Below are 27,383 nucleotides of genomic sequence, written 5' to 3'. Positions count from 1 at the left end.
ACCAGGCAGATAAGTCGGGGATCCATTTACACCTTCCTCCCTCTCCACACAAACACTTTTTACTATGTGGTTTGGAGTGGCCATGTCTTCCTGGGTCCAGTTTTGCCTTCTTTGCGGCTGGCCCTGGAGGTGAAATCCACTTGATTGGAGGAATCTAGCTGAATCTTTTTCTCAACTTCTCAACTTCTCAACTAATAAATGGAAGGGAGGCAAATGACAGGATTTTTCTCTCTACTCTGCTAACCTCTCCTTATAATGAAAAAAACCCACATTAGTTTAGAGGCTAGATGGGATCTGTCATCAAAAGCTCTCTGTTTAGGGCTAAAGAAACCAAAGTCCAAGAAGAATAAGTGTCAAAACCCATGTTCTAAGCTTCCCCATACCCAGATGCCTCTTGTTTGCCCGGCCAGTCCTTCCTTTTCTAATTCTTTCTGTTTTAATATCTTTGCTTTGCAAATGTTCAGAGAATGGCTGTCTCTGTGCACATCCACTGATTCATCAGTGCGAGGATGTGGGAACCCATTCCACACCAGAGAGGCAACCGCTTTATATGGGACATCTTAGAAAAATGCCAGAGACACCAAGAGGTTGGTCCTCTCTCACATAGGCAAACCATTTCAAAGTCATGCTTTCTCCCATCTCCAAGGCTGACCCAGTCACTTCGACCTACAATTAGTTGTTGATTATTTACTCTTTTGATTTCTGATTACTTGATATACTATATAAGCAAATGTGTCCTGGGGTTCGTGTTATTCAACTTTTTAATTAAGGTGACTTTTTGTCAAGGTGGGGAAGCCATAGACGTGTTTGTAGGTAGTAGACAATGATCCAGGAGAAAGGAGAGACTGGAAATAAGTAAAAGAGTAGGATGGCAATGGAGGAAATCTGTTGGAGGAGACAAGTTGGATCGTATAAGACGGGGCAAGAAAGGGCCAGAAAACACCTGAATGTGAGATGAGGAGAGGGGAGACAAAAAAGTTCATGATGAAGGGCCTTGATTTTTCCTTAAAATATGAGACAAAGTTCTTGGAGAAGGAGATCAGGGGAAGTTCAAGGTGTGGGGATAAAAAGGTATGGAGGAACTGCTGAGAAAGACTATTGGGAAGCATGGAGGACCCAGGTGAGGTTATGTAATAGAAATCTGTAGTGGATTCAGTGAGAACAGTTGATTGATTTTCTTCATCCTTATTCAAAAGCATGTGTAAAGTAGGGAAAGGAACGAATGGTGAGGAGAATGAAAGGCTGAGGCTTAGCTAAGTGTAACTAGCAATACAAGGAGGGGTCTAAGGAGTCAAGAAAGGAGAGTGGGGAGTTGAATTTGTTCACTAAGGAGTCAACTTGGAGAGAAGAGAAGAGAGTGACTAGTGTAAGGGAGATAGATGGCCTGGGAAAGAATTGATGGGTCAAAGGACTGGAGATCATGGTAAGGATGATGGTCAAATAGGGGGATTTTACAATTCTTTAACATGGAGATGGTACAGTTGTAGGTGATGGCAAGATCAAGGGTATGATCATTTTTGTGTGTGGCCATGATGACGGTGAGTGGAGGAACAGCTCGTGAGAAATGAGTAAGCTGAAGAACTGAGTTGTTAAGGTGTTTGAGGTAGAGTCAGTGTGTATATTGAAATCCCCTAGTATGAGGACAGGAGTTGAGGAGGAGAGAAAAATCATGAGCTTGTGCCAAATGTACGAATGTACCAAATTCACTGAGGAAAGAAAGAGAGTGACCTGGAGGTCTATAGACAACAGCTACTAGAATTGTGATTGGGTGCTAGATGTGACTAGCATGAACCTCAAAAAGAAGAAAGTTTACTCAGTGGTAAAGATAGGGAGAGAATCTGGAAGTGACAATGGGGAGCAAGGTAAATTTGACCAAGGCTCAACTGGTGAGCCAAGGGGAATGAGTAAATGTACAGCCAATGCTAGAAAGAGAAGCCAGGGAGGTTGTGTCATCAGGGGGAGCCAGGTTTTAGTAAGAGGTACCAGATGTGGGAGTGGGAGAAAAAATACTAAGACTGAAAGGAAATTTGCTATCCATGAGACAGGCATTCTGCAGGGCACAGGGGAAGGGCTGGTTGGCATATGATTGAAACTCTGGGGTGGGGAGGATGAGGTGGATGGGAATAAGGAACTGAGAGCTGGCGGATGGGGAATGAGGTTTGAATGATAACTTAGACGAACTTGAAATCACCAGGATGTGAAAGTTAAAGTTATTAAAGTATATCAAGGAAATACTATGTAGTCTTCCCACATTTTACCAACTTCTCATGTTATTCTTATGGAAGAGATAAGAGAGATGAGAGCTATGTGACAAAAGCCTCAGAGCTGACTGAATGGCAAGACTTATGGAGTCATTAATAGTTCTCCAGGAAGAAGAGAAGTCTCCAGTGGAATGCCCTAGGGATCAGTGCTTGGCACTGTACTGATAATGACATGGATAAAGGCATAAAGGGAAAGGAAGAAGGAAATAAGCATAAAAAGCATTTTCATCAAATATGCAGATGAAACAGAACTCAGAAGGATAGATAATGAGCTGGAAAATATAGCCAGGCTCCAAAAAAAAAATCTTTCCAAGCTAGAAAGAACATTGAGCCAAAGGATAAATGTAAGGTCTTATATTTGAGATCCAAAAAAACAACTTCACAAGTACAAGCTGGGGAAGCATACAAGACGGCAATCACTCCCAAAAAGGCCTGCTGGATTACAAGCCTAATGAGAAGATGGCACATCTCAGCAGCATAACCTACCAATGGAAATGCACACCCTGTTAAAAAAAAAAAAAAAAGAAAGAAAAGAAAAGTGGTTTTCGGAAGAAAGAGGCTCTCCACAGTCTGGCCATCCTGCGCCCTCATCAGAATCCATCTGGGGCTTGGGTTCAGTTCCTTACACCACAATGAGGAATGACACTTTAACCCAAAGAGTATCCAAAGGAGAGGAGCTAAGAAAGTGAAAAGCTCTGAGTCCATTCTGAGAACTGACTGTAAGGACCAGACATGTTCAGCCTGAAATAGACTCAGGAAAAACTTGTTGTGTCCAAGAATTTGAGTGGCCATCTCATGGAAGGATTAGATTTGTTCTGCTTGACCCCAGAGGGCAGACCTAGAAGTAATGAGTAAAATTGTAAAATGGCAAATTTGGCCTTGATTTAAAGAAAAACTCCCTAACCACTAGAACGGTTCTCAGGCTTTCTTTGCTCCCCAAATAATAGTATGATTCTTTTCCAAGTGAATTCTCAGCATGCTGCGAAAGGGTTTGGAGACTAATGCGGGCAAGTGATAATTCTACATAATTTGTATAATTCTATATAAGTCTAGCAGAGACTGGAGGCACATCTTTTTGAGAACCATGTTACTAAAACCATCCAAAGGAGGAATGGATGCCCCTGGAAATACTGGGCTCCCCTCTCACCGGAGATCTTCAAACAAAGGCCACTCAAGAGTGAGCTGCAGTACACTGGCTTGGACTAATTTCTGAATCAAACAAATCTATGAGGAAAAAGTAATGAATAGATAAGTCGGGATTCTAAAAGATCTCGACAGCACAGTATATGGGTCTTGGCAAACTACTACTGTTTTTACTGTGCCGTGCCAAAATTAAACTTTATTTAAAAACATAAAAATCATTCTTGGCTCATTAGTCAAGCAAAAATAGGCTGGTAGACTGGATTTATCCCTGAGGCTACAGTTTGCAGATCTCTGATTTAGAACAATGGCCTGGCTGGTTGTTGTCCTTCGTTCTCAGAGGACCAAAATGACGTTACTATGTTAGAGTTGAGTCACAATGTGTCTGACTGTGGCTGATCAGACCAATACAAGCTGAGAATGCTCTGCCACAGGCCAGACACAAAGAGTCCCTACGAACATTTGGGATGGATGCTCTAACTTCATACATCTCCAGTTTTTTCTGATCTAATTCAATTCTGCTTTGCTCATAGAGCACAGCACCTTCTCTGAGGAGGACCCATGCTGGAAGGTCCTGTGCCAGTGTCTTCCATGTCATACAATCAATTCGAAAGTTCTTAAGGGAGATCTTGTGTCCTTGATTTGTTTTTTCTGACTACCTTGTATGAGTTTTCCATATTTTTTTTGGTAAGTGTACATCTGGCATTTGAATAATGTTGCCAGCCCAACGGAGCTGTACTTTCTGCAGCAGAGTTGGAATACTTGGCAGTTTAGTCTGAGAAAGGCCCTCAGTGTCCGGTACCTTATCCTGCCAGGTGATCTTCACAACCTTTCTAAGACAATTCAGATGGAAGCAGTTCAGTTTCTTAGCATGGTGCTCATAGACTGCCCAGGTTTCATAGGCATATAACAATGAGATCAGTACAACAGTTCTGCAGACATTCAGTTTGGTAGTCAGTCTAATACCTCTCCTCTCCCATACTTTCCTTTAGAGCCTCCCAAACACTGAGCTACTTCTACTCTATTATAACAAAAGTTAATAAATCAAATAATCAATTTATTTCAAAAATACATGATGAGCCAAGATTGGCTAGATCCTGTGGCTCAAAGCATAGAAGTTTTAATGGGCTGCAGATTCAATCGAGGTGTGACATGGCAGTCAAATAAAACCTAATGATTTTAGGAGGCATTAAAAAGGCCCAGAGATGTGATAATCCTGCCACCCCCTGTCTTGGTCAGACTTAATCTCTCACCTACTGTCCAGTTCTAAACACCACTTTCTAGGAAAGACACTGACAAGTTCAGACATGTTCAGAAAAGGAAGGGCAAGATGATGAAGGGACCAGAAGATACATACACAAAGCTTAACTAAAGGAACTGGGGGCAGTTCAGCTCAGAGAGGAGCATTCGGAAAGACCCAACCATGATCTTCAAGTAACTGAAGCGCTGTCACAGAAAGCGGGACTAGCTCTGTCTGGCTTGGCTCCAAAAGAAAGAACAAAGAATTCTGAGGGGGGAGTTGAAGAGCCACACATTTTGGCTTGACGTGAGGAAAGAGCTAACAATTAAGAGCTCTCTCTGAGAAGGAAATGTGCTGCAGAAATCAGAAAGCATCTCCTTCACCGGACTTTCAAACACAAGCTGCAGGACAAGCTGTCAACTCCGCTGTGGAAGGTACTCCGGTCAGGTACAGAATGGAACAAATGGCTTCTGGGATGCCACGTGGGCTGCTTAAGGGCAAGCACTGTGTCTTATACCTCCTGTGCATCCCTCCATAGTGCTCAGGGAATCGCCAAGTCTAGGAGAGTCTCAACTGTAGATGCTGATTAACTGATGCAATGGCTCCCCCAGAAACAAAGGTCGATCTCTTCAGCACCGACACGTTGCCGTACGGCAGGGAGATGGGACAAAACAATCTCGGAGAAGTAAGAATGGTTCTCCCAGAGGGCACATGATGGGCACAGGCAGACTAGAGGAATTCTGAGAGGAATAAAAGCTGTGTCAGGGAAAGGCGCACTGGGAAGGGAGGGCAGACGGGCCGGATGGTGACTGGCGGGCCGTGTCCTCACGCTGCCAGGTCAAAGTCTACTTTTATCTACAGAGAAAGGAGGTCTCTCGCAGGGAGTTCATGGTGGGCACGGACAAGAGTGGCCGAGGAGAGCCAAGGCTAGAGGCCGGTGACTGCATTGCTGCAGGGATCCCAGCTGCCCCCAGCACCGGAGTAACCACTGTGACCAGCTGGGGAGAGAGAGAGGTATCGGGGGAACCTTGCATTCTACGCCACTGATACGATCCCCTACGTGCCCGCCTGCTCCTCCGCGGGTCCTAGTTTGGTGACAGCCAGAATGAGCAGAAGCAGCACTGGAAACGACAGAATAGTCACCCTCAGTCCCAGAGACGGGGTTTCCGGGCGAGCTCCAGGGCTCTGCCTCCCAAGGGCCCCCGTCCCCAGCACAGCTGCCCTGCTCCCCGGCTACACGGGCGCTGCTTCCCGCCTCCTTCTCTGGCTCTGGGATGGTGAGCCAGTCCCACAGGCTGCAGGCTCGGCCGGCCCCGGCCTTCACCTCCCCGCACAAGGACAAGGGGCCCCGGAGCACCGGTGCGATCGCCAGTCTCTGCAGCCCAAGGGGAGAGCGCCAGCCTGCAGGGGACCCTCCTGCCCCCCCCCCCCACCCACCCCACTGCCAGGAGGAGACGAGCTGGGAAGCTCTCGAGGCCCCAGACCCTGGAGCCCCAAGAGTGAGCAGACAGAGCCCCCTGGTGGCCACGTGCTCCCCTGCACTGCTGGGGAGAGCTGAGGGGGAGACGTTGCTGAGGACCCTCTGCCCGGCAGGCCCTCCAGGGGCCCTGAGGAGGGAGCCCAGACTGGGGGCTCCCGGGCAGAGGCCATTCGGTCCCGTGCACCGGCTGACACTTAGCCACGGACTCCGGGGGAGCCAGCTTCGAGCACCGAGTGCCAGGGAGGGAGCGGGGGCCTGGCCCGGGGAGCTCGGGCTCTGGTGCTGCCCCCCTGACCCCCCACTGCTCTGGGCAAGTCGCTCAGCCCTGCCGTCTCAGTCTCCCCGGCTGGAAGGGAATCAGCGCGGACGTTACCTCGCAGGGGAGAGGGGGGCCCGAAAGGCCTCTCTGCAAATCTCAGCCGCGGCAGGAGGCCCCTGGCCCGTCCCTCAGGACAGAGTGCCCGCCATGACTCAGGCACCGGAGACAGAGAAAGAGAGCAGGCCCTGCCCGCAAGGACTCACATTATCCAGGGGAGACAAGCAAAAAATCTCTGCCCAGCAACCCACCCTGAACGAGGCGCTGGGCTCCAGCACAGCCTCAGGAAAGAAGCCTGACCTGAGTTCAAGTCCTCCCCCGGCCACCCCCACTTGGGCAGTCACTTGGGCTCTTTGTCTCAGATTCTCCATCTGTAAAATGGGGATAATAAAAGGGCCTCCCTCCAGGGCTGGTGAGGACTGAGTGAGGTACTGCTGCAGGGCCCTTTGTGAAACTTAACGCACTACACAGATGCTCGCCATTATCACACTGTTCTTATCAGAAGGGAATTCAGGAAATGATGCTCTAAGAAGTCTTTGGTTATATTTCTCCCAGTCTTGGAAGGAGAAACGACCCAGACATGGAGGAAGAGAATACCCAGGTGTGTGAAGTCCCCCAGCGGACGGCCCATTCCTGGTCCCTAAAGCTACTGACAGGAAAATGAGGAGTGAATTTTGTGTCATAACCACAAAGGATAAAGGATTATTGCTATTCCGCTCTGCAGCCAGGGGGGCGCCTGGCCTGAAGGCAGAACCCCACCTTGCTGAGCCCAGACTGGGCTTCAGACAACTACTAACTGGTGTGACCCTGAACAAGTCACCTCGTTCTGTTTGCCTCAGTTTTCTCATCTGCAAAATGGGAAGAAAATGGACAACCCCTCCCTCCCCCAGGATCTTTCCAAGAAAACCCAAATTGGGTCACAAATGAGGCTGGGGGTTAGCAGGCGCCCACACAGCTCAGCATCCACTGGCCTGTGGATGTGCGAGACCCAGGGGGACAGAAGGAGGGGGGTGAGGCACATCCCCATGGGCAGCGTCTTAGTTTAGAAAACCACAAGAGAACACTGTCCTTGGGCCGTATATTTTATTTCATTAGACATCTCCCAGTCACATCTTATTCTGGCTTGGTTCAACCCCTGATCGAGGTCCAGTTCCTGGCTCATCCACTCAGAAGACTGTGACCTCGGTCAAGCTATCTACCCAAACTCTGCACTTCCCTTTCCTCTCTGTCAAACAGGAATGCTATTCATGTTGTGAGGCCAAAATTATAAGCTATGTGACCCACTTTACAACTGTTGCAAAGTTTATAAACAGATTTTTTCACTGTTACTGGTTCATCTGAGACAACAGCAGTTAAGTACTTATCTGTAGATGCTATTTTAAATTTTTTAAGTTGTTCCCAGACCAATATCACAGAATCCTTAAGTTTGAAGAACCCTCCAACACATCCCAGAAAGAAATCCCCCTCTATGGCACACCTCTGCTTGAAGGGCTCCCAGCCCGTTCCACGTATGTATGCTATTGTCATCAGTACGACCTTGCCTCCAGAATCGGCCACGTCAGCCTGGTGGACAGCTCAGAATTCTCAGCTCCCTGACACTGCCCTGTCAACGTCCTCCTCCTCCTGCTGGGCGCCGGTGCCATCAGCCATGACCAGTGCCACTGTTTGCCCGGCAGCTCCGGGCCATACACTGGGGCAGGGAGGTTGAGAGCTCCCGTCTAAAGCTCCTTCTCTGGGAAGTGGGCAGGTTGGCCCAGAGGAAGCCCCTATTCTCTGATCTGATGACCTCAGCTTCCTCCTGCCCACTCGGAGTCCCGCTCATACATCCCTACAGCCCCAGTCCAGGAGGGGAGGGGATCTCAGCCACAAAGAGGAGGAGGAGGCGCTGCCCACTGTACTGACTTCTCAGGGGAGGCTCTGGCAGGGAGCCTACACTAGGCCCAGCCCTTACCTGTCTCTGCATCTCCTCGATCTGCCTCTGGGGGATGCTCCGCAGCACACTGTACATGTCTCGCATCTTCTCCTCAGGTATGACCACAGATGCCCTGTAGGTAAAAGATCATGGAAAGGAAGAGAGGGGGACGTATTAGCTCTAGGGAAACCAGCCTGGAATAAACCAATTCTGCCATGCTGACCAGTGCTGACCGGCACTACCGGCTGCCTCAGGAACAAGCTGAGGCCGGGAGGTACGTCTAACTTAGCCTAAGGATCTCACCAGGACCTAGGAAGGTGATGGAGAGCGGACAGCCAGAGGAGAGACCGACTGAGCTGCTTTGGGCCATGATGCTAGGGACATCGCCAAGAACAGAGAGGGCCTGAAGACCTTCAGGCATTAGGAGCCCACTGCTGTCCAGGATGACTTATTCCATATTAGGACAGCTCTCATTCTTTAAAAACTTTTTCATTTTCTCAAGCTAAATGTGCTCCTCTCTAACTTCTATCCCTACTGGTTCTGCCTGAGGGTCAAGTGACATAAATCTAATCCGCTTTTCACAGCCCCCTATCCGTGAGAAGACACCAGTCACTTCCTCCCATAAATCATCTCTTCTCTAGGCCAAATGTTCCTAGCTCCTGGGCCTGAATTCTGTATAACTCACCTTACAATTTCCTTATCATTCAGATCACCCTCCTCTCAACAGGCTACTTTGCTAATGTCTTTCCTAAAAGAAGGTTCTAAAGACATTACTTGGGCAAGGTACAGTACAGGGCAACGATCATAATCTCTAGCACAGAGAAGATGATATGAAAAGCTAAACCCATGACCAGGAGCCATTTATAAATAGGCCATTTATATTAGCTCAAGATTCTTTTCTAGTGACTCCTAAAATAAACCAGGACTATAAAATCACTCACAAAGATAGTAAAAAAGAAATTAACTCAGCATTCAGAGCAGGAATAAGCTGAGGATACAGGGTATCAACTCTTATGCTTGACCAGAGGTCCTCAAACTATGGCCCGTGGGCCAGATGCAGCAGCTGAGGACGATTATCCCCCTTCCCCAGGGCTATGAAGTTTCTTTATTTAAAGGCCCACAAAACAAAGTTTTTGTTTTTACTACAGTCTGGCCCTCCAACAGTCTGAGGGACAGTGAACTGGCCCTCTATTTAAAAAATTTGAGGACCCCTGCGCTTGACCCTTGCTAAGTCTTCCACAGAATTATCACACAAGGGCAATTTATAGTATTGAAAAATTATTTTAAGACATTTCCATAATATTTCTACAAAGTGATATGTATTTTTTCCTTTTACAAAGCACTTCCATCAAAACATCTCTGTGAGTTGGTAAAAGTTTAATATATCTATTTTACAGGTAAAGAAACTGAGACTTACAAAGGGAAAGTAACTCAACAAGAACTATTTGATGAGCTATTCTCAGTATTAACCCCCTGCCCCTGCCCACCTCTCTAGCAATCAAAAGTACTCTTTAATTTGACCCAGATAAATGTTAGGGCATTCTCTGGGCCCTTCATTCTATACTATAAGTCAGGCTCATCTGACTTGTCCTATTGGTAGAAGCAACAGGCCGCCACCCTGAAAAAGGGAAATAAGCCAAAGGAGACTAGGCAGAGGGCAGAAATACACTACCTCTTCCAGTCCAGAACTTCCGAAAAGGGCAGGATATAGGAATCAGCAATGATAACTGGGACACAGCCGGCCTGAAGAACATCACTCAGAGCTGCCTGGCCCAGCCGGGCTCCACGAAGGACGATGCAGAAAGAAGCCTCCTATAGGTGAAAAAGCAATAGTGGAAGACTGAGCTATAGATTAGGCTACCTAATATCTAGATCAAAAGTGTTCTATGGTTAGAAACCAAAAGAGGTCAACACACCCAGAACACATAAATCTAGATTTTTTCTTAAATAATGTTTTATTTTTCCTGTAATTACCTGTAAAGACAAATTTTAACATTCACTTTTTTAACATTTTGAGTTCTGACTTTCTCCCTCTCTCCCTTACCTCTCTCCAAGGCAATAAGTAATTTAATATATATTATAAATTTGCAATCATGCAAAATGTATTTCCATATTAGTCATATTGTAAAAGAAGGCACAGACCAAAAGGAAAAAAAAGTGAAAAAAATAAAACGGGTGAAAAATAGTAAGAGTTTAATTTGTATTCAGACTCCATCAGTTTTTTTAGACTTTTTTTTTTTTTTAACAGTCATCAGTCCTCACCAATACAACTGGAAATGTTTTATCAGTCAACAAGTATATAAATGCCTACTGGGTGCCAGGCATTATGCTAAGTGTCGAGGACATCTTCTAAGGTCCTAACAGCGATAATACTGGCAGTAAAGAGAACCAGAAGTACCAAGGAATAATGAGGTGAAGATCACAAAGCTCATAGAATTTAGAACTGGAAAAGATTCATTTTTCTCACCCAAAAATCAAAGCCCAAGATCATATAAATACAAGTATCAGCAAGTATCAAGACTTAGGTCCCTGAACTCCAAACCTCTGTCCCACCCATCCCCATGCTGCTTCATAACAATGTCACAGACAGTAGTGACAGGAATCACTTTTCGATGCCCAACAATCTGATCTGTCACATCCAATTTATTTCAGGACTAAATAGGTCATTTAAGGTCCCAGACCAATGTCCCAAACTCTAAATTGCCTCCATGTTGCTTGGAAAAGTCAGACTTTTCATGTCGCAGGATAAGACTACCAAGTAGAACTACAAGTTCTCTAAAGAATGTATTAGGCATGAGAAACCACCATTTCTTACCACATCCTCACGGATGAGATGGAAAAGAGGAAGCTAAAAAATAAAGGTTTTAAAGGACCTGAATAATTACATACAAATTACATACAAAGAATATTAAGGCAACAAGGTCTCATGTCTCCATGGTCAGTTCTTCCTTGTTCTATATCATAGTCATGGACCCAATGAAGAGGCAGACATGCTGAACAAATCTGTAGATGAAACAGAGCTGGGAGGGAGTCAATTCTATACTGGATGACAGCTAGAGAAGCCAAAAAAAAAAAAAACAATAGAGGAAGAGTTCAGATGAGAACAAAGATGAAATTAAATAAGGATAAATGCAAAGTCCCACCTTAAGTTAAAAAAAATCACCTGAACAAAGTGAAAGATGGGAAGAACTGATGTAATAATCATTTGTATTAGAAAGATCCCAAAATTCTGATTAAGCCAACATGAGGGTGATTTGACTGCTGTTTAAAAACTTAATGCAATCATAGGCTCCACTAATAAAAATCCAAAGCTTAAAACCTCTTCCGTGGTCTGATCACACCTGGATGCTGTTTCATTCCAGATACACTTTTGGAAGAATACTGATAAGCTAGTGAATTTTTATCAAGTGACAAGGAAGTTGGAAATGATGTCACACGAGAATCATCTAAAGTAACAATTAGGGATTTTAACCTGGAAAAGAAAAACTAACTGGGGAGCCAAGGGATGGAGAGCAAAGTAAAGCTATGAAAACTGACCAAATATATGAAACGCTGTCAACAGAAGAATTGTGCATGATACCAAAGAACAAAACTAGGTAGAAGTTCCATTTAAGAAGATCTCATCTTCATTTTTTTAAAAAGCAGAATGAACTATTGAGAAAGGAAGGAACTTCCCATCCCAGAAAGGCTTTTGGAAGAATATGGATGAACCCTTGTTAGCGATACTCTAGAGATTTCTGTCCAAACACAGGCTGAAAATGACCACTGCAATCATTTCCAATTTGAAGAGTCTAGTATTTCATACTAAGAGTTTGTGAATGCCACAATTGAAGAGGTATATTAACAAAATGTAGAGTCATCAAGATGAAGAAGACGCTGGCAGCCATGTTCTGGAGGAAGAGCTAGTGAACTGAAGAATGTTTAGGAGAGGACTAGTGTGGAGGTGGGATAAGAAGGAAGCATGACAGTCCCCCCCCCTTCAGATTTCTACAGGACTGTCATTTAGAAAAGAGATGAAACTTTTTTCGGTTTCCAGGGAACTAGAACTAAGACTAGAAGTTACAAAGAGTCAAAATTCAGTTCAATATGTGAAAGAATTTTCTATTAACTAAAGTTGTTCAAAAATTAAATGAGCCATCTTGTGAGACAGTAAAGCGCCATGTCACCAGATGTATTCAAGCAAAAGGATGCTGAGGAGGAGATGGATGAGTAGAATGGGAGATAAAGAGAACTTGGTTTCTGAAGCCCCTTCAAAGGCTAATATCTGCTCAGTTCATAATCATTTTTTGACTAGCCTTGTATCTTCAGCTATCTTCACTTCACATAAGCACTGAAAGTAGTCTTGGGCTCCTACACACCTCACAGTCTCCTAAAGACATCTACAATTTTCAAAAGAAGATATAGGGAAAATGCAATAAAAGATGAGAAACAATAATTGTTGGCTGATCCTGTCTTTTTTTTTTAAGAAGTGTGAAGAGCTGTTATGAAAATCTCCACAAGTTTCAAAGGTAACAAGAGAAAACTCATCCTGGCAAGGGAGAAGGAGAGAAAAGATGCTAATAAGAGTAAGGTTCTTTTTTCAGCCCCTCTTGGGAGGAAGTACTGAAGCAATCAAGATGAGCCCCAGTTTACCAAGATGAACAGAGAGGAAAAGTGCTTCACTTAAGCCTTCTAGGAAACTCACATACCTTGTACCTTTGGAGAGAAAAAAAAAATGGTAACTCAATAAGGGTCATTCTGCATTTAGCTGGTAAGCATGTCTAGTCTCAAAAACAGACACACACCTCATAAAACTATATGGCAAGATCAATTTAAAGTAGATGCATGATTTAAACATAAAAAATAACAACCTAAACAAATTAGAAGAGCAAGGAACAGTCTACCTGTCAGACCTATGGGAAGGGGAAAAAATCATGATTAAACAAGAGGTGGAGAGCATTACAAAATGCAAAATAGATAATTTTGATTATATTAAATTTAAAAGCTTTTGTACAAATAAAACCAATGCAAACAAAATTAGAGAGAAAACAGAAAATTGGGAAACAATCTTTACAGCAAGTGTAAACAGAGAGAACTGAGTCAAATTTATAAGACTGCCATTACCCAATTAATGAATGGTCAATGGATATAAAAAGGCAGTTTTCAGATAAAGAAATTAAAGCCATCTATAAGCACATGAAGAAGTACTCTAAATCATTTTTTATGAGAGAAATGCAAATTAAAACAATTCTGAGATACCACCTTACCTATCAGATTGATTAATATGACAAAAAAGAAAAGTGATAAATGTTGGAGAGAAAGTGAGAAAATTGGGATACTAATGTACTGTAGGAAGAGTTGTGAATGATCCAACCATTATGGAGAGCAATTTGGAACTATGCCCAAAGGGCAACCAAACTGTATATGTCCTTTGACCCAGCAGTATGTCCTTTGACCCGGCAGGAAAACCCATTGGATCTGTATCCTAAAGATATCATATTAAAAACAAACAAACAAAAAAAAAAAAAAAAAAAAAAAAAAAAACAGAACAGGACCTACAAATATATTTACAGCAGTCGGGATGCCCATTAATTTGGGAATGGTTGAATAAATTGTGGTATATGAATATAATGTAATACTATTATTCAGTAAGAAATAATGAACATCAATTCTGATGGACATGGCTCTCTTCAACAATGAGATGATTCAAAGCAGTTCCAATTGTTCAGTGATGAAGAGAGCCATCTACACGGGAGAGAGGCCTCTGGGAACTGAGTGTGAACCCACAATATAGCATTTTCATGCTTTCTGTTGATGTTTGCTTGCATTTTGTTTTCTTTCTCAGGTTTTTTTCCTTTCTAGATCTGATTTTTCTTGGGCAGTAAAATAACTGTATAAATGTGTATACATATATTGGATTTAACATATATTTTTACATATTTAATATGTATGGGACTACCTGCCTATCTAGGGGAGGGGATGGGGGGAAGGAGGGGATAATTTGGAACAGAGATTTTGCAAGGGTCAATGTTGAAAAATTAGCCATGCATCTGTTTTGTAAATAAAAAGCTTTAATAATAAAAAACAAATGATGAACAGGCATATGTCAGAAAAACCTGGAATGACTTGTATAAACTGACACTATGTGAAATGAGCTAAACTGGGAAAACATTGTACATAGTATCAGCAACATCGTTTGAGGATCAACTATGATTTTCTCCACTCTTGTCAGCAACACAATGATCTCAGATAAGTGCAAAGGATTAATGAATGCTATACATAACCAGATAGAACTGATGGACTCAGAATGCATATAGAAGCCTGTATTTTTTACTTATTCTTTTTCATTTTTTTTTTCCCTTTTGATCTGTTCTTTTACAACTGCAACTAATAAGGAAATATATTTTTACATGATAGCACAAGAATAAATATCAAACTACCTACCATTTTTAGAAGAGGGGAGAGGAGAGAGGGAGAGAGGGAGAGAGGGACAGAGAAAAACTTTGGAACTCAAAAGCTTGAAAAAATGAATGCTAAAAATCTTCTCAACATGTAACTAGGGGAAAAAAATGAAATACTATTAAACACACACACACCTGCGCGCGCGCACATGCACACACACGTAAAAAAAATTTTTAAAGACCACTTACTCAGGTACTAGGTCTAACTTTCCCACCCGGTGTTTATGGAAACAAGAAATGTAGAGGGTCCAGATGGCTGCAAGAGGAGAAGCAGACCAGGAAGAGACCCTGAAACTCCAAACATCCAAGCTCTCCCTATTCCCTCTTCCAATCCCCCAAAAGATAAGAAACTATTTTGAAGTATTTTGAGACAAACAGAAAGAAATGGAAGAAGGCTATAGGAAAAACTCTATATTCTCAACTCTTCTAAAGCTAAATGAGAAAGATGCACAATTCTAGTAAGAAAATGAGTCCCCGGATCTTCCAGTGGCAGGTGGAAAACCCCAATTTGGCCTGAAGAAAGACAGCCATCCAGATGTGGACGCACATGCTGATAACCATTTTTCCTGTCTAGACAAAGGTTACTATAAATACATCTGCTCACATCATCGCTGTTATCAGCTAGACATTCCAGAGGGAGATGCCCTGCTTTGGGAGGGAAAGTATTTTAACAATCTCAGCATGGGCCAGCTCTCTTTGGAGTTCAAAAAAGTACCCCATCTCCTCGAGAGCTCTCCTTGGGCAGGCCTGTCTGCATTTCAAGTAGCTAAGTGAACAAAACTCAATTGTTCTCTTTGGCTGAGGGTTTCGGAATTCTCCTTTCCCTGCCCCCACGCCCAAGGAATGCTAAACATCTTGCCTATAAAAACATCCCCAGAGGAGCAGATGCTGCTGCCCTGCCTCTGGAGGTTCAAAGTGTCACTCAACTGAGGTAAGGAATCCATACCTGGTATGAAGGGGTCATACGAGTCCTTCCCACCTTCCTCTGAGAGGGAAGCCGCAAAGGTCACTGCTCATGTCCTTCAAACTGGCAAGTCTAAGAACATTCAAACCCCTAATGGGTCTCAAGGCAGCAAGAGGAAGCTCAACATGTTTCCCTCCCAAAGCTTCCCATAGCTATGCAAGGCTACCTCTCCGGCCTGCAGTGCTGGGGTGGCCTTATTCAGAGCTGAGCCACAAGGCCAGAGCCTGAGATTTGGAAGGCCAGTTATAAATCATCTAACGCTTCCCTATTCGTCTTAGAGATGAAAAACCAAAGCCCCAGAGAGACTGACTCGCCTGTCCACAGTGCCCTGGGCAATAGGGAGCAGAGCTCAGATTGTGGTCCGGGGCTCTACACGGCATCACCACGGACCACCTTACAGAGACACGAGGCGTGCCCTCCCTAAGTACCATCTGGAGCCGCGCCTCGCTCCTACCTCGGACTTCGCCTGGTTTCATGTGGTAAGAGACAGGAGGAGAACGGTACTGACCTGCAGGACTTGGGGGTAATCAAAAGTCTGGTCCTTGTGGCAGCGCTTGCGAGTGGCAAGGACGCCCTCAGAGAGGTTGGTGCACTTCTCCAGGACCAGCACCGACTCTCCGTGCTGGGCTTGGAGGGCCTCCAGGTCGGATCGGTACTCAGGATGAAGGGCCATCTGCGATGACAGAAGGAAGTACCTCCTGGGGCTGAGAGGAAGAGATCAAAGTGATTGGAAGGCCTTGGGCAGATGCTCTAGGCAGGCCTAGAAAGCCTTTGAAGTCAGACAGAGCAAAGAGCATTCTCCCTTGAAAATAACTGTCCCGGATGGGCCTCCCCTTACTTTGGTTGGGAAATACAGGCAGAGAATTACTTTCTGTTCAGGCATACATTCCACAAATACTTATTAAGCACCTATTGTATACAAAGCTGATTGTTAGATGCTGAGGGTGATGCAAAGTTGAAATAAGAGTTAGTATGTGCAGTCCAGTCAGGAGTAAGATACATAAATAACTAGAAAGTGCCATAACACATTATAAAGAGGACAAAAATCAGGTCCCCAAGTAAGTCCACTGCCAAAAATGGTACTTCAAGGATGGTTCTGACAAAGTTTGAGGGGCTCACAAAATTTGACCAAAGTACCCAGCCAAATCTACTCCAGAAAGGACTAAGGTCAGAGAAAGGGTTGAGCTGAGAGGAGAAGGTGTCTCAGAGACTTGTTAGTCAGGCAAATCTATGGCTAAGTTACGTAAGGACAAAAGGCTATATTCTGTACATTCGTAAATACCTAAGTTATTATGAGGAATAAGAACTGATGCTATTTCCTCAGTTCCTCAAAAAATGTTCCTTTTGGACAATGTCATACATTAGAAGACTTGAAATGGTATATTTAATGGCTGGCATGACCCATCAATGTTCATCTGGTAACAAGTGACAGGTCAAGCCCTAACCCTTGTCTCCTGGCTCCTCTGGCCAGCACACTACACTGCCTCATTCAGGTAGCTTTGGGGCCTCAGTTTCCCCTTCTGAGAACAGGCTCAGATTCATCCCATTCTTCAAAGAGAGGATAGGGTGATAAATAAATGCAAATACATGAAGCACTCAGCTGCCATATCAATATCAATTCAAGACAATATGGAATTGTACCTCCGCTGATGTGGATATGGGGAGAAGAGGAATATGAGAGGCAAGATTAATTAGAAGCCAGAAGGTTAGTCAAGAAATCAGGAAAAGCTCTCAAGAATCTAGTAGAAAGAGCATGGGATTTGGAGTCAGAGGGCGTACATCCAAATCATGGCTTACGACTCATCGAAATTGATCAGGAAGTTACTTCAACACTCTTGGTCTCAATTTTTTATTCATAAAAGGAGGCAGATGGAATCTGATGACCTCAAAGATTCATTCTATCTTTAAATTTTATGATCTATAGTGCTTGAGAATCACATTTAGATGGACCACTTGCTAATTAACAAAAATAAAAAGACACAGTCCTTGGTACTTTCCTTTTTAAAGAGCTCCAAAGTGTTTAGTTTAATTAGGAACACTCCACCTATATAAAAAAGTGCATTCAGAGTTGGAAATGGATGGGCAGAGTGCTGTTTCCTATAGGCAAAGGCCTCTCTACCCTCTTGAAGAGAACCACAAGACTTCAAAATAGTGTTGGGAGGATTATAAAAAGGCAACATTTTTCCTAGAGATGAGCTAAAAGGACCGAAACATCTTGGCCAGCCATGCTGACTGGGCTCAAGAAATAATTAAAAACAAAATGTCATCAACAAATTGGGCCAATTCCATGAAAGAGCTGTCCGTTCTTATGGAAGAATGAAATTAAATCAGTAATGTTTCAACTTCTTTCTGATATAGGCCAGCCAAGCGGGTCACACTTGGCCTAGGACATATCAACTTTAACATGTCATGAGGTCGTATGGTTGAATTTATGGAACTGGTTTTTAGGAGGCCGACTTAAACAAAGGCAAACTAGAAAGCATTCTGGAACCTCAATCTAACTGAGAGAAGGAGCTGGGTTTCTGTGATTCACCGCAAGTCACAGTTTCTCCGAGTCTTATTTTCCCTTCTTGTAAAGTGGGGATGATCACACTTGTATCACCTATTTCACCATATTTTGGGGAAGAAAGCAGTTTATAAATCCTGAAGGGCGACACCAAATAGAAGTCAATAACACATAAGTAGGTATCACTTAGAGGCTGATAAAGTATTTTTCTCTCAACAAATCTCTAAGGTAGAGAATGCCAAGAATATTATAGTCATTGATGAATTAGGCAACTGAGGGCTGAGAGGGGAAGCGATTTGCTGGTCACAGGACTAAAACACTAGAGCTGGGACTCGGGCTCCAAATCCAGGGACCTTTCTCCTGCTCCATCAATGAAATCTCTCATCTTTGTACAGAAGTTTGATTGTCATCATTAGGATGTTCTCTGGGGCTCCGAATAAAGAAAAATGGTATTTCTGGGAATGACCCAATTAGGACTAGGGCCAAAAACTGATTTCATCCCTCTACTAAATCATGAGCAAAGGCCAGGAGAGGGTTTGGCAGGACTCTGTTACACGGGGGCCAAATGCAGATCCAGGAAGTCATTTGTATCGCAATCTAGTTGATTTCTACACCAGCCCTCCACACACGCGCCCTCCCACCCCCTCCCCTCAGTCTCCTTCCCTTCCATTTAAATATTCAGAAGCGAACAAAGGAAAGCATCAAACTATCCCAGTGACAGCTGGAGAGTTTGGGGCTTTTCACAACCGGAGACCACCTTACCATGTTACCCTTGGCACATTTCACTCCCTTCTAAGGGCTAACGCGGCTGGACGGTCTCCTAAGCATGGGCTCCTCTCAGCCACCTTACTCTGGCTCACCCAGGTCCTTCGGTCACAAGGGGCCCACCCGCCCTCCCTCACGGAATTCTTACATCATCCACTCGGCATCCACCAAGTACTTATTAAGCACCTACTATGTGCTTAGTAATAGGCATAAAGACAAAAACGCAACATTCTCTGCCTTGTTACTTAGTCCTAAGCAAATGTTGCCCTTCTACTTCCCATTCAGTCAGCGGAGCGCTGTTTTATGTAACTACATAATGTATTGATCACACAATACGGTGGAGTAGAGAGGGCTCAAAGACCAGCAGCCTGCAAAACTCTCAGAGGCCTAGACTCAAATGAAACTGGGACAGGACTAACAATAAGATACAAATACTGTGCCACACAGGTGATATTCATAGGGTATGGCCAATAGGAATCATTTCTCCTCTAGAGAAAAAGGAAGAAAGGAGGCAAGGAGGGAAAGAAGGAAAGAATAAGGGAAAGAGGAAGGAAGGGAGGGAAGAGGAAGGGAGGGAGGGAGGAGGGAAGGAAGAAAAAAAGGAAGGAAGGAAGGAAGGAAGGAAGGAAGGAAGGAAGGAAGGAAGGAAGGAAGGAAGGAAGGAAAGAAGAGGAAAGGAAAGGAAGGAAGGAAAGGAAGGAGGGAGGGAGGAAGGAAGGAAGGAAAAGAAGAAGGGAAGGAGGGAGGGAGTGAGGAAAAGAGGGAGGGAGGGAAAGAAGGAAGAAAGAAAGGAAGGAAGGAAGGAAGGAAGGCAGGCAGGCAGGCAGGCAGGCAGGCAAGCAGGCTTCCATAATTCCCTCAATAGGCCAAATTCTAAATTTTTTAAAAGATCATGTGGCATTCTAATTCTGTCACTTATGAAAGCTGTAAACTCCTAACTTAGCTCCTTTTAAAGGAAAAATGACAAAAATCCCACCTGAAGCCAACAAACTTTACAGACACTGGCAGTAGTAATCTTTTATAGATTCCCATTAGGGAAAAAATGGTAAAAGGAGTTGGGGCAGGGAAGATTGAAAATAAAAGCCAATGGTCTTGCCACTCCTTAGGATAGCTTGAGAAATCTGAGAAAGAATCCCAAAAAGCAATTCTCACAAAGTGCAGCAAATCTAAAGCACTTCTGTCTCAGTCCCTCAAAATGGGTAATGAGAGCATTTTTGCCTCTGTCAAGGGACAGAAGAAGAGGAACAGTTCAGGCCAGAAGCGCAAGCTTGGAGGGTAAAGAGAGAGGTAGACAGCTGCCATTCAACCAGCACAGGGCATTTTCCCCAATAGCTACAACCTATCCCTTCTTCCTGCCCCCCAAGAAGAATCACAGCATAAACAAAACTTTGGGATTTAAAGCCCCAAGGTATCTTAGAGAATAACGTCACTAATGACTGGCACATATATGTACCCTTCAAAGTTTACTCAGTCATTGTGCATATGTGACCTCAGAGCTCAGAGAGATTGTCACTTGTCCAAGTTGTCAGAAGGTTCCAACTGCAGACTACTCACTAAGCTGTCTCTCCTAGGCCAATCCTTCACTTTAGAAACAGGGAAACTGAGGCCCTGAAAGGATAAACAACAAGAAGGCATCACGGGGCTCAGAGCTGGAAGCTCTCTTCTCCCATCCCTATTCTACAAAGGAGGAACCATGGGTCAAGAGATGAGACAGCTTGCTCTGGCCATGGCAGTAGCTAAGTGGTTGAACTTGCCCTCAACCCCAGGCCTTCTGACTCCACATCCAGCATGCTTTCCATTACATCCCTTAATTCCATCAGACCCCACACCAAGTCACGACGTGGTCTGCTCCCTTCATTACCAAGCCCCAGGGCCCTAATAACCAGCCTATAAGTAGAAGTAAAACTGTTTCCAGATCACCAGGACTTCCTATGTTGTTGAAATAAGAGTATGCCTTACACAAGGGGGAGAAGGAGAAAGGAAAGGGGGGAGAAACCGCTTTCAGGGCTGTGCTAGGTGCACAGCCTGTGCTCAAAGCCCTCCCATCCTACAGGGAAAGCAGGGGTTACGTGGGGATCACCTTACCCCGGTCCTCTCTCTGGCAGGTCCACCTCAGCTGACAGGGGGCTATAGACAGGAATGCTCACATCATAGCCCTGGCGATAGGTCCATGTGGAGAAGCCACCTCCGGCCAGAAGAGCCCTGAAAAACAAAAAAGGTCAGGACAGTGTGAGGAAGAGGGATTCCCATTCAGCCAAGCTCCAGTCTAAGCAGACTGGACCAAAAGAGACTCTTTCTGGAACAACCGATGTTTTCCTTCCTTTACTCACTCTTTCTCCCCAAATTCAATCTTCTTTAACCATCTCTGCTGTCAAAAATATATAGAAATAGTCTCCGGCAAGAGCCTCCAAACACCTCAGAGCCTTCAAAACCTCTTCTGCCCCACCTCCCCCCACCCCTGATTATCATGACTCTTGTGTAATTCTGGGAATGAGAGGTGTCTGCTCAGGGCCAGCTGATGCCCTATGTGAAGGCAAGAAAGAGGAAAGAAAAGGGAGGGAAGGGAAAGCGGTGGAAGCAAAGAGCATAGAGAACTATTTAAGAAGAAAAAGAGAGAAAAAAGAAAACAGTTTTAGGGGTGGATGATGAGATCTAATGGAGGTTTTTTTTCAGATTCTAAAAGGGAAAGCAGATACTCCTGGTCCCTCGGTGTCACTTCAACAACTTTCCCTGAGAGTCCATTACTTAACATCTCTTTGATATTATCTCTTACTCTCTTTCCAACATTCATAGAAAGGAAGAAGACTTAGAAGTACCAGATACCAATAAAATATTGATATTGACAGTAATATACAAGAAAGAAGTAATTATCAAAATGTTTTGATATTGGTTAAAAAATTAAGCACAGCAGACTAGTCTTTGATAAACACAAAGATTCCAACTATTGTGATACGAACTCACTATTGATCAAAAACTGCTGGGAAAATTAGCTCTAGATCAATATCTCATACCCAATACCAAAATAATTTTTTTAATTAAAGGAATAAGGAAAAATTCATGACCAAAAAAGACAACCACAGAAAACAAAATGGACAATTTTAGTTGCATAAAACAAAAGAAATTATTACAACTAAAATCAGAAATGAAGCAAGTAACTGGGAGAAAGAACTATAGCAGTCTCTATGATAATGGTCACCTTTCTGAGAGATGAAGAAACAGATTCAAATCATAGGCATATGAGCCATTCCCTAACTGACAAATGGCCAAATGATATTAACATGAAATTTTCAGAGAAACAAATCCAAATCATCATTAGCCACATGAAAAAAAGAATGTTCCAGATCACTAATATTGGAAAAAGAAAAATTAAAGTAACTCTGAGGTTCTGCCTAACATCCATCAGATTGGCAAAACTGGAAAAAAAAAAAAAAAAAAGGAAAATAAATAGATCAAGATACCAAAGATAGCAAAGAACGAGCAAAAAGACCTATACGTACAAAAATATTTAACCTAGTTCCATCTGTAATGGCAAAGAAGTGGAAACTAAGCAAGTGTTAGTTAAGGAATGATTGAACAAATTATGGCATATGAATTAAGTGTAATACACTTTAATTCTATATATTATACAAAATGATAAAGTTTATGGCTTCAGAGAAAGCTGGGAAGACTTCTATAAACTGAAACAGAGTGAAGCAACCAGAAACAATAAATCTCTAACATAACAGCACTATAAAAACAAACAACTTTGAAACACATAAGAACTCTTATCAACGTGATGATTAGTCATAAACCCATTAGAATCATGTTGAAACATGCTACCCCTCTCCAGGAAGAAAGGTAATAGATTCATGGTAAAGAATGAGACTCTTTTTTTCTAGACGTGGTCAATATTGAAGCAATTTGTTTTGTTTTAACTATGTATATCTATTCAAAGATTTTGTTTTTCTTTTTTTTTTCCAGTGGGGCAAAGAAGAAAAATGTTAAGAAGATAGATTTTTTGTCACTGGCAAAAAATTTTTTAAAAATTTTTTTTTCTTCAAAGTTTATTTGGTTATCCCAGAAATATCTCAAACTCAGCATGTCCAAATTTGAAATAATCCTTTTCCACCAAAATCTTTCCTTCTTCCAAACATCTCTGTTCTGATGAAAGTGGAAAGACCTTCTATTGAAGGACCACCAGCCTTCCAGTCTTATGTTCATAACCTAAATTCCTCGCTGAATTCCTCACTGCCAATGAGTTGTCAAATCTTGCCATTTTTCCCTTCACAGCATCTGTAGTTTCCAAGCCTTACTCTCTACTCACACATGTATCATCTTAGTTCAGGCTCTCTTCATGTCTTCTCCAGATTATTGCAATAGACTACTAAGTGGACTCAGTGTTTTCATCACTCCAGCCTGTTCTACATAATGCTTCCAAAGTAATTTTCCTTATATGTAGATCTGAGCACGTTATTCTCCAACTCCAGTGACTTCCCATTTATTGTCTTTAGATTAAAATATAAACTCCTTTGTTTAGCCTGTAGAGCCCTAAACAACTGGGCTCTAATCTATCTTTGCTGGCTCACTAGACATTCATTTCCCCTCCTTCCACACCATATGCTCTAAGCACTGTAGTTTTTGCTGTGGCCCTTACACACAACACACCATTTATCATTTCAGTACCTTTGCATTGGTCATCCCCCAGGTCTGGAAGGCATCCCTTCATTACCCCTGCCTCATAAAGTCCCTGTTTTCCTTAAAGATGCAGCTTGCTTTACCGACAGTAAGCATCTCCTAAATCCTCCAACTGCCAGTGGACAAACTGCCTTGTATTTAACTACTGAGTGTGTGTGTGTGTGTGTGTGTGTGTGTGTGTGTGTACTTTAAAACTTAGGCTGTATATATTTTAATACAGGCATACCTCATTTTATTGTGCTTGGCTTTGTTGAACTTTGCAGATATTATATATATATATATATATATATATATGTGTGTGTGTGTGTGTGTGTGTATTTTTTTTTACCAACTAAAGGTCTGTGATAACCCTGTGTTGAGCAAGTTTATCAGTGCGCCTTCTCCAACATGTACTCGCATTGTGTTTCTGTCACATTTGGGTAATTTTAACATTATTTCAATTTTTTATTATTAGTATATCTGTTATAGTAATCAGTGACTGTTGATCTATTATAACAGATTTGGAGCAACACAAACCATACAATATACATACAAGATAGCAAACTAACTCCATAAATGTCATGTGTGGGGAACCAGCCATTCCCCATCTCTCTTCCCCTCCTCAACCCTCTCTATTCCCTGGAACAATACTGAATGGTCTCTAGGTGTTCAAGTAAAGGAGGAGTTAATGCAGCAAACTTAATTATTGTCTTATTTTAAGAAATCGCCACACAACAAGACTATACAATGATCAATTCTGATGGATGTGGCTCTTTTCAACAATGAGACAATTCAAACCAATTCCAATTGTTCAGTGATGAGGAAAGCCATCTACACCCAGAGAGAGGACTGTGGGAGTTGAGTGCGGACCACAATGTAGCATTCTCACTTTTTCTGTTGTAGTTTGCTTGCATTTTGGGTTTTTTCCCAGTTTTTTTTTTTCCTTCTTGATCCAATTTTTTCTTGTGGAGCAAGATAATTATATAAATATGTTTACATATATTGGATTTAACATATACTTTGACATATTTAACATGTATGGGACTACCTGCCATCTAGGGAAAGGGCTGGGGGAAAGGAAGGGATAATTTGGAACAGAAGGCTTTGCAAGGATCAATGTTGAAAAATTACCCATGCACATGGTTTGTAATTAAAAAGCTTTAATAAAATAAAAAAAGAAGAAAGAAATCACCACAGCTAGCTCAACTTTCAGCAACCACCAACACTGAGGCAAGACCCTCCATCAACAAAAAGATTACAACTCACTGACAGTTCAGAAGATTGTTAGCTTGGTTTTTTTTAGCAATAAAATGTATTTTAATTAAGGCATATACATTATTTTTTAGACGTAATACTACTGCCCACTTAACAGACCACAGTAAAGCATAAACATAACTTTTATATGCACTGGGAAAGCAAAACATTTCTAGGCTGCACGTTATTGCGAGATCTGCTTTACTGCCAGAGCTCTGACACCCAAGGCCTGGCATCTCCAAGGCGTGCCGGTGTGCTGGGGTTGGCCCCCTTCCCCAACATTAGGAAGGGTGCTCTCTTTGAGCAGGGGCTGCTGCATTCTCTATACTTGCCTTTCCTCCCAGCGCGGCCGAACCTTTTAGTTACAGCAAAGAAAACTACTGCGCCCCAGCTACTCTCCTAGCCAGGTCACCAGCTTCTCTCCCGCTCATTGCACAGGATACTCCAGCACTGACCGGCTATCACCGGAGCAGGAGATTCCTTCCCTCCTCACCTGCTCCCTGGGGCTCCTTCAATTCCAGCTAAAACCCCACTTTCAGCAAAAAGCCTTTCTCCAGCCTCCTCCTCACGCCAGGCCTTCACTGAGATTCTCTCCCACTTACCAGTAGACACAGGAGGACAGGGACGTTTGCCGTTTCTTTTTGTCCCCAGCACTTATCGCACTATTCGGCACTAAGAAGGTGCTTAATAAATGCGTGGTGACTTGACTTGACCCGAGTGACAAGGCCTCGGACAGCCCAGGGTCATGCCCCGTGAAGCACTGGAGTGGCTAGTACGCTGCAGAATGATAATTTTTTTTTCATTAAGCTGGAAGGACCTTAGAACATAGATGATGAGAGCTGGAAGGGAGGAATGTGTCCAAGGTAATATCCTAAAAGATGTCTCTGAAAAAAACAAAGCCCCAAGCCAGCAAGCAATGGAACTCAGAACAGCTCCAAGAAGATTCAGGAACACGCTCTGGGTAAAGACCAACTGCTAACTGAATAGCTCTGCCCGCCCTCCCCCTTCCCCACTATTTGCGCTAATTTTCCAGGGTCACTGAGGTGCAGCCTCATCTGTCAGCTGTCACCCACCCCCTCGCCCTCATACGAGTTTCCTGTTAAACCTAATCCCAGGCAGTGCCCAGAGCCCAGGAAGCGAGTGAGCCACGAGTGCTGCCTCTGCAAATTTCCCGCACGAAACCTCCATTTTCCCTCATTAGGAAGCCTCAGCCAAGTAGCTCTAATTGGATCCGGTGAGTGGGACGATGACACCTCATCAGCACCAGGAAAGCAGGTGTGGCTCAGATCGGTTTTTACAGTTCCTTGCTCCCTGGGGCACAAACACCCGGCAAAAGCGCTGACGAGAGCAGAAGTTTTACCATTTCCACGTACTGCACCGTCGTGTCAAGGGGCTGAAGCTGGGAAACCACACGTTCCGCAGCCCTGATTGCTCCCCAAACCCTCTCCACCCTGATGACAGCCTACATCCCATCTAACAGGCCCCGTTTAAGTTCAAACACTTTCTGACCAGCCTCCAAATCCCAATCTGTTTGCTTAAGCTTTGGGGAAACCAAGAGCAGGTGAGTGACATAAAAAACCCTCCCCAGCTGCGCGCTCCTCCTATACAACCTCAGGAGCGTCCTGGGCAGCGCCAGGTGGCCCCCGACTAGCCCAGAGCACCGAATCGGGCCCAAAGGGTTTGGGCATTTTCTAAAGCCCTGATGGCACACAAGCCCTCTGGGTCTCTGAACAGGGAAGCAGCTATGGTACTAATAAACCCATGCACACAGCAGCCTGAGAAGCTGCGAACACCACTGCCCCTCCAACCCCGAGGAACCCGAAGAATATGACTTCGATCAGGCTTGAAGATGTCCCCAGATTTTGTACTTCTTCATCCGTGATTAGTCTCATTATCAATCATATATCACAATATGCTTAGCAATGAGGCGCAAGTTTATGGTAACCCTTATTTTTAAGATTTTAAAGCTCTCAACCAATTGTCAGACAAGAAGGGATATTGAGGGAAATGTGGCCTCAGTAAAAACATGACACAAACAAAGTAAACTGAGCTCCTTCTTAGACTTCGATGTGTCACCTTGCCTAGGTTGCATGTTTGTAAAATGAAGGGCCCAGACAACATGACCTCCGAAAGGTCCTTCCCACTCTGGCATTCTGGGTTCTAAGGTCCCTCCCTCCCTCCCAGCTCAGACATCATGGAACATCTAAGTTTCCTCTCTCTTTACATGGAAAAAATTCTACAGCTATTTCCTCCTTTTATAATTATAGCTAGTATTCATATGATGCTTTAAACGTTTGCAAAACCCTTTACAAATAACGCCTCAGTCGATCTGCACCTGGGAGGGAGGTGCTGTTATAATCCTCATTCCACAGATAAAGAAACTGAGGCTTTAATTTGCCCAAGGTCATGAAGTTAATGTCTGAGGCCGGATAGGAACTCATCTTCCAGACTT

At 43.6% G+C, this 27,383-nt stretch overlaps 1 protein-coding gene across 1 annotated transcript in view; it reads right to left on the bottom strand.

The window, feature by feature from the left end:
• Positions 1-27,383, bottom strand: part of EXT2 (exostosin glycosyltransferase 2) — a 172,154-nt gene that overhangs the window by 126,159 nt on the left and 18,612 nt on the right. The window contains exons 4-7 of the mRNA XM_031942785.1: positions 21,110-21,226; positions 16,262-16,457; positions 10,022-10,161; positions 8,389-8,482 (exon numbers count right to left, since the gene is read on the bottom strand). Of these exons, the coding sequence (XP_031798645.1) occupies positions 8,389-8,482; positions 10,022-10,161; positions 16,262-16,457; positions 21,110-21,226 (547 nt within the window). The remainder of the gene's footprint in view (positions 1-8,388; positions 8,483-10,021; positions 10,162-16,261; positions 16,458-21,109; positions 21,227-27,383) is intronic.

This window comes from Sarcophilus harrisii, chromosome 6 (assembly GCF_902635505.1).
Source record: "Sarcophilus harrisii chromosome 6, mSarHar1.11, whole genome shotgun sequence".
NCBI lineage: Eukaryota > Metazoa > Chordata > Mammalia > Dasyuromorphia > Dasyuridae > Sarcophilus > Sarcophilus harrisii.
Note: the sequence above shows the minus strand (reverse complement) of the source record. Positions and strands in the feature narration are given on the sequence as shown.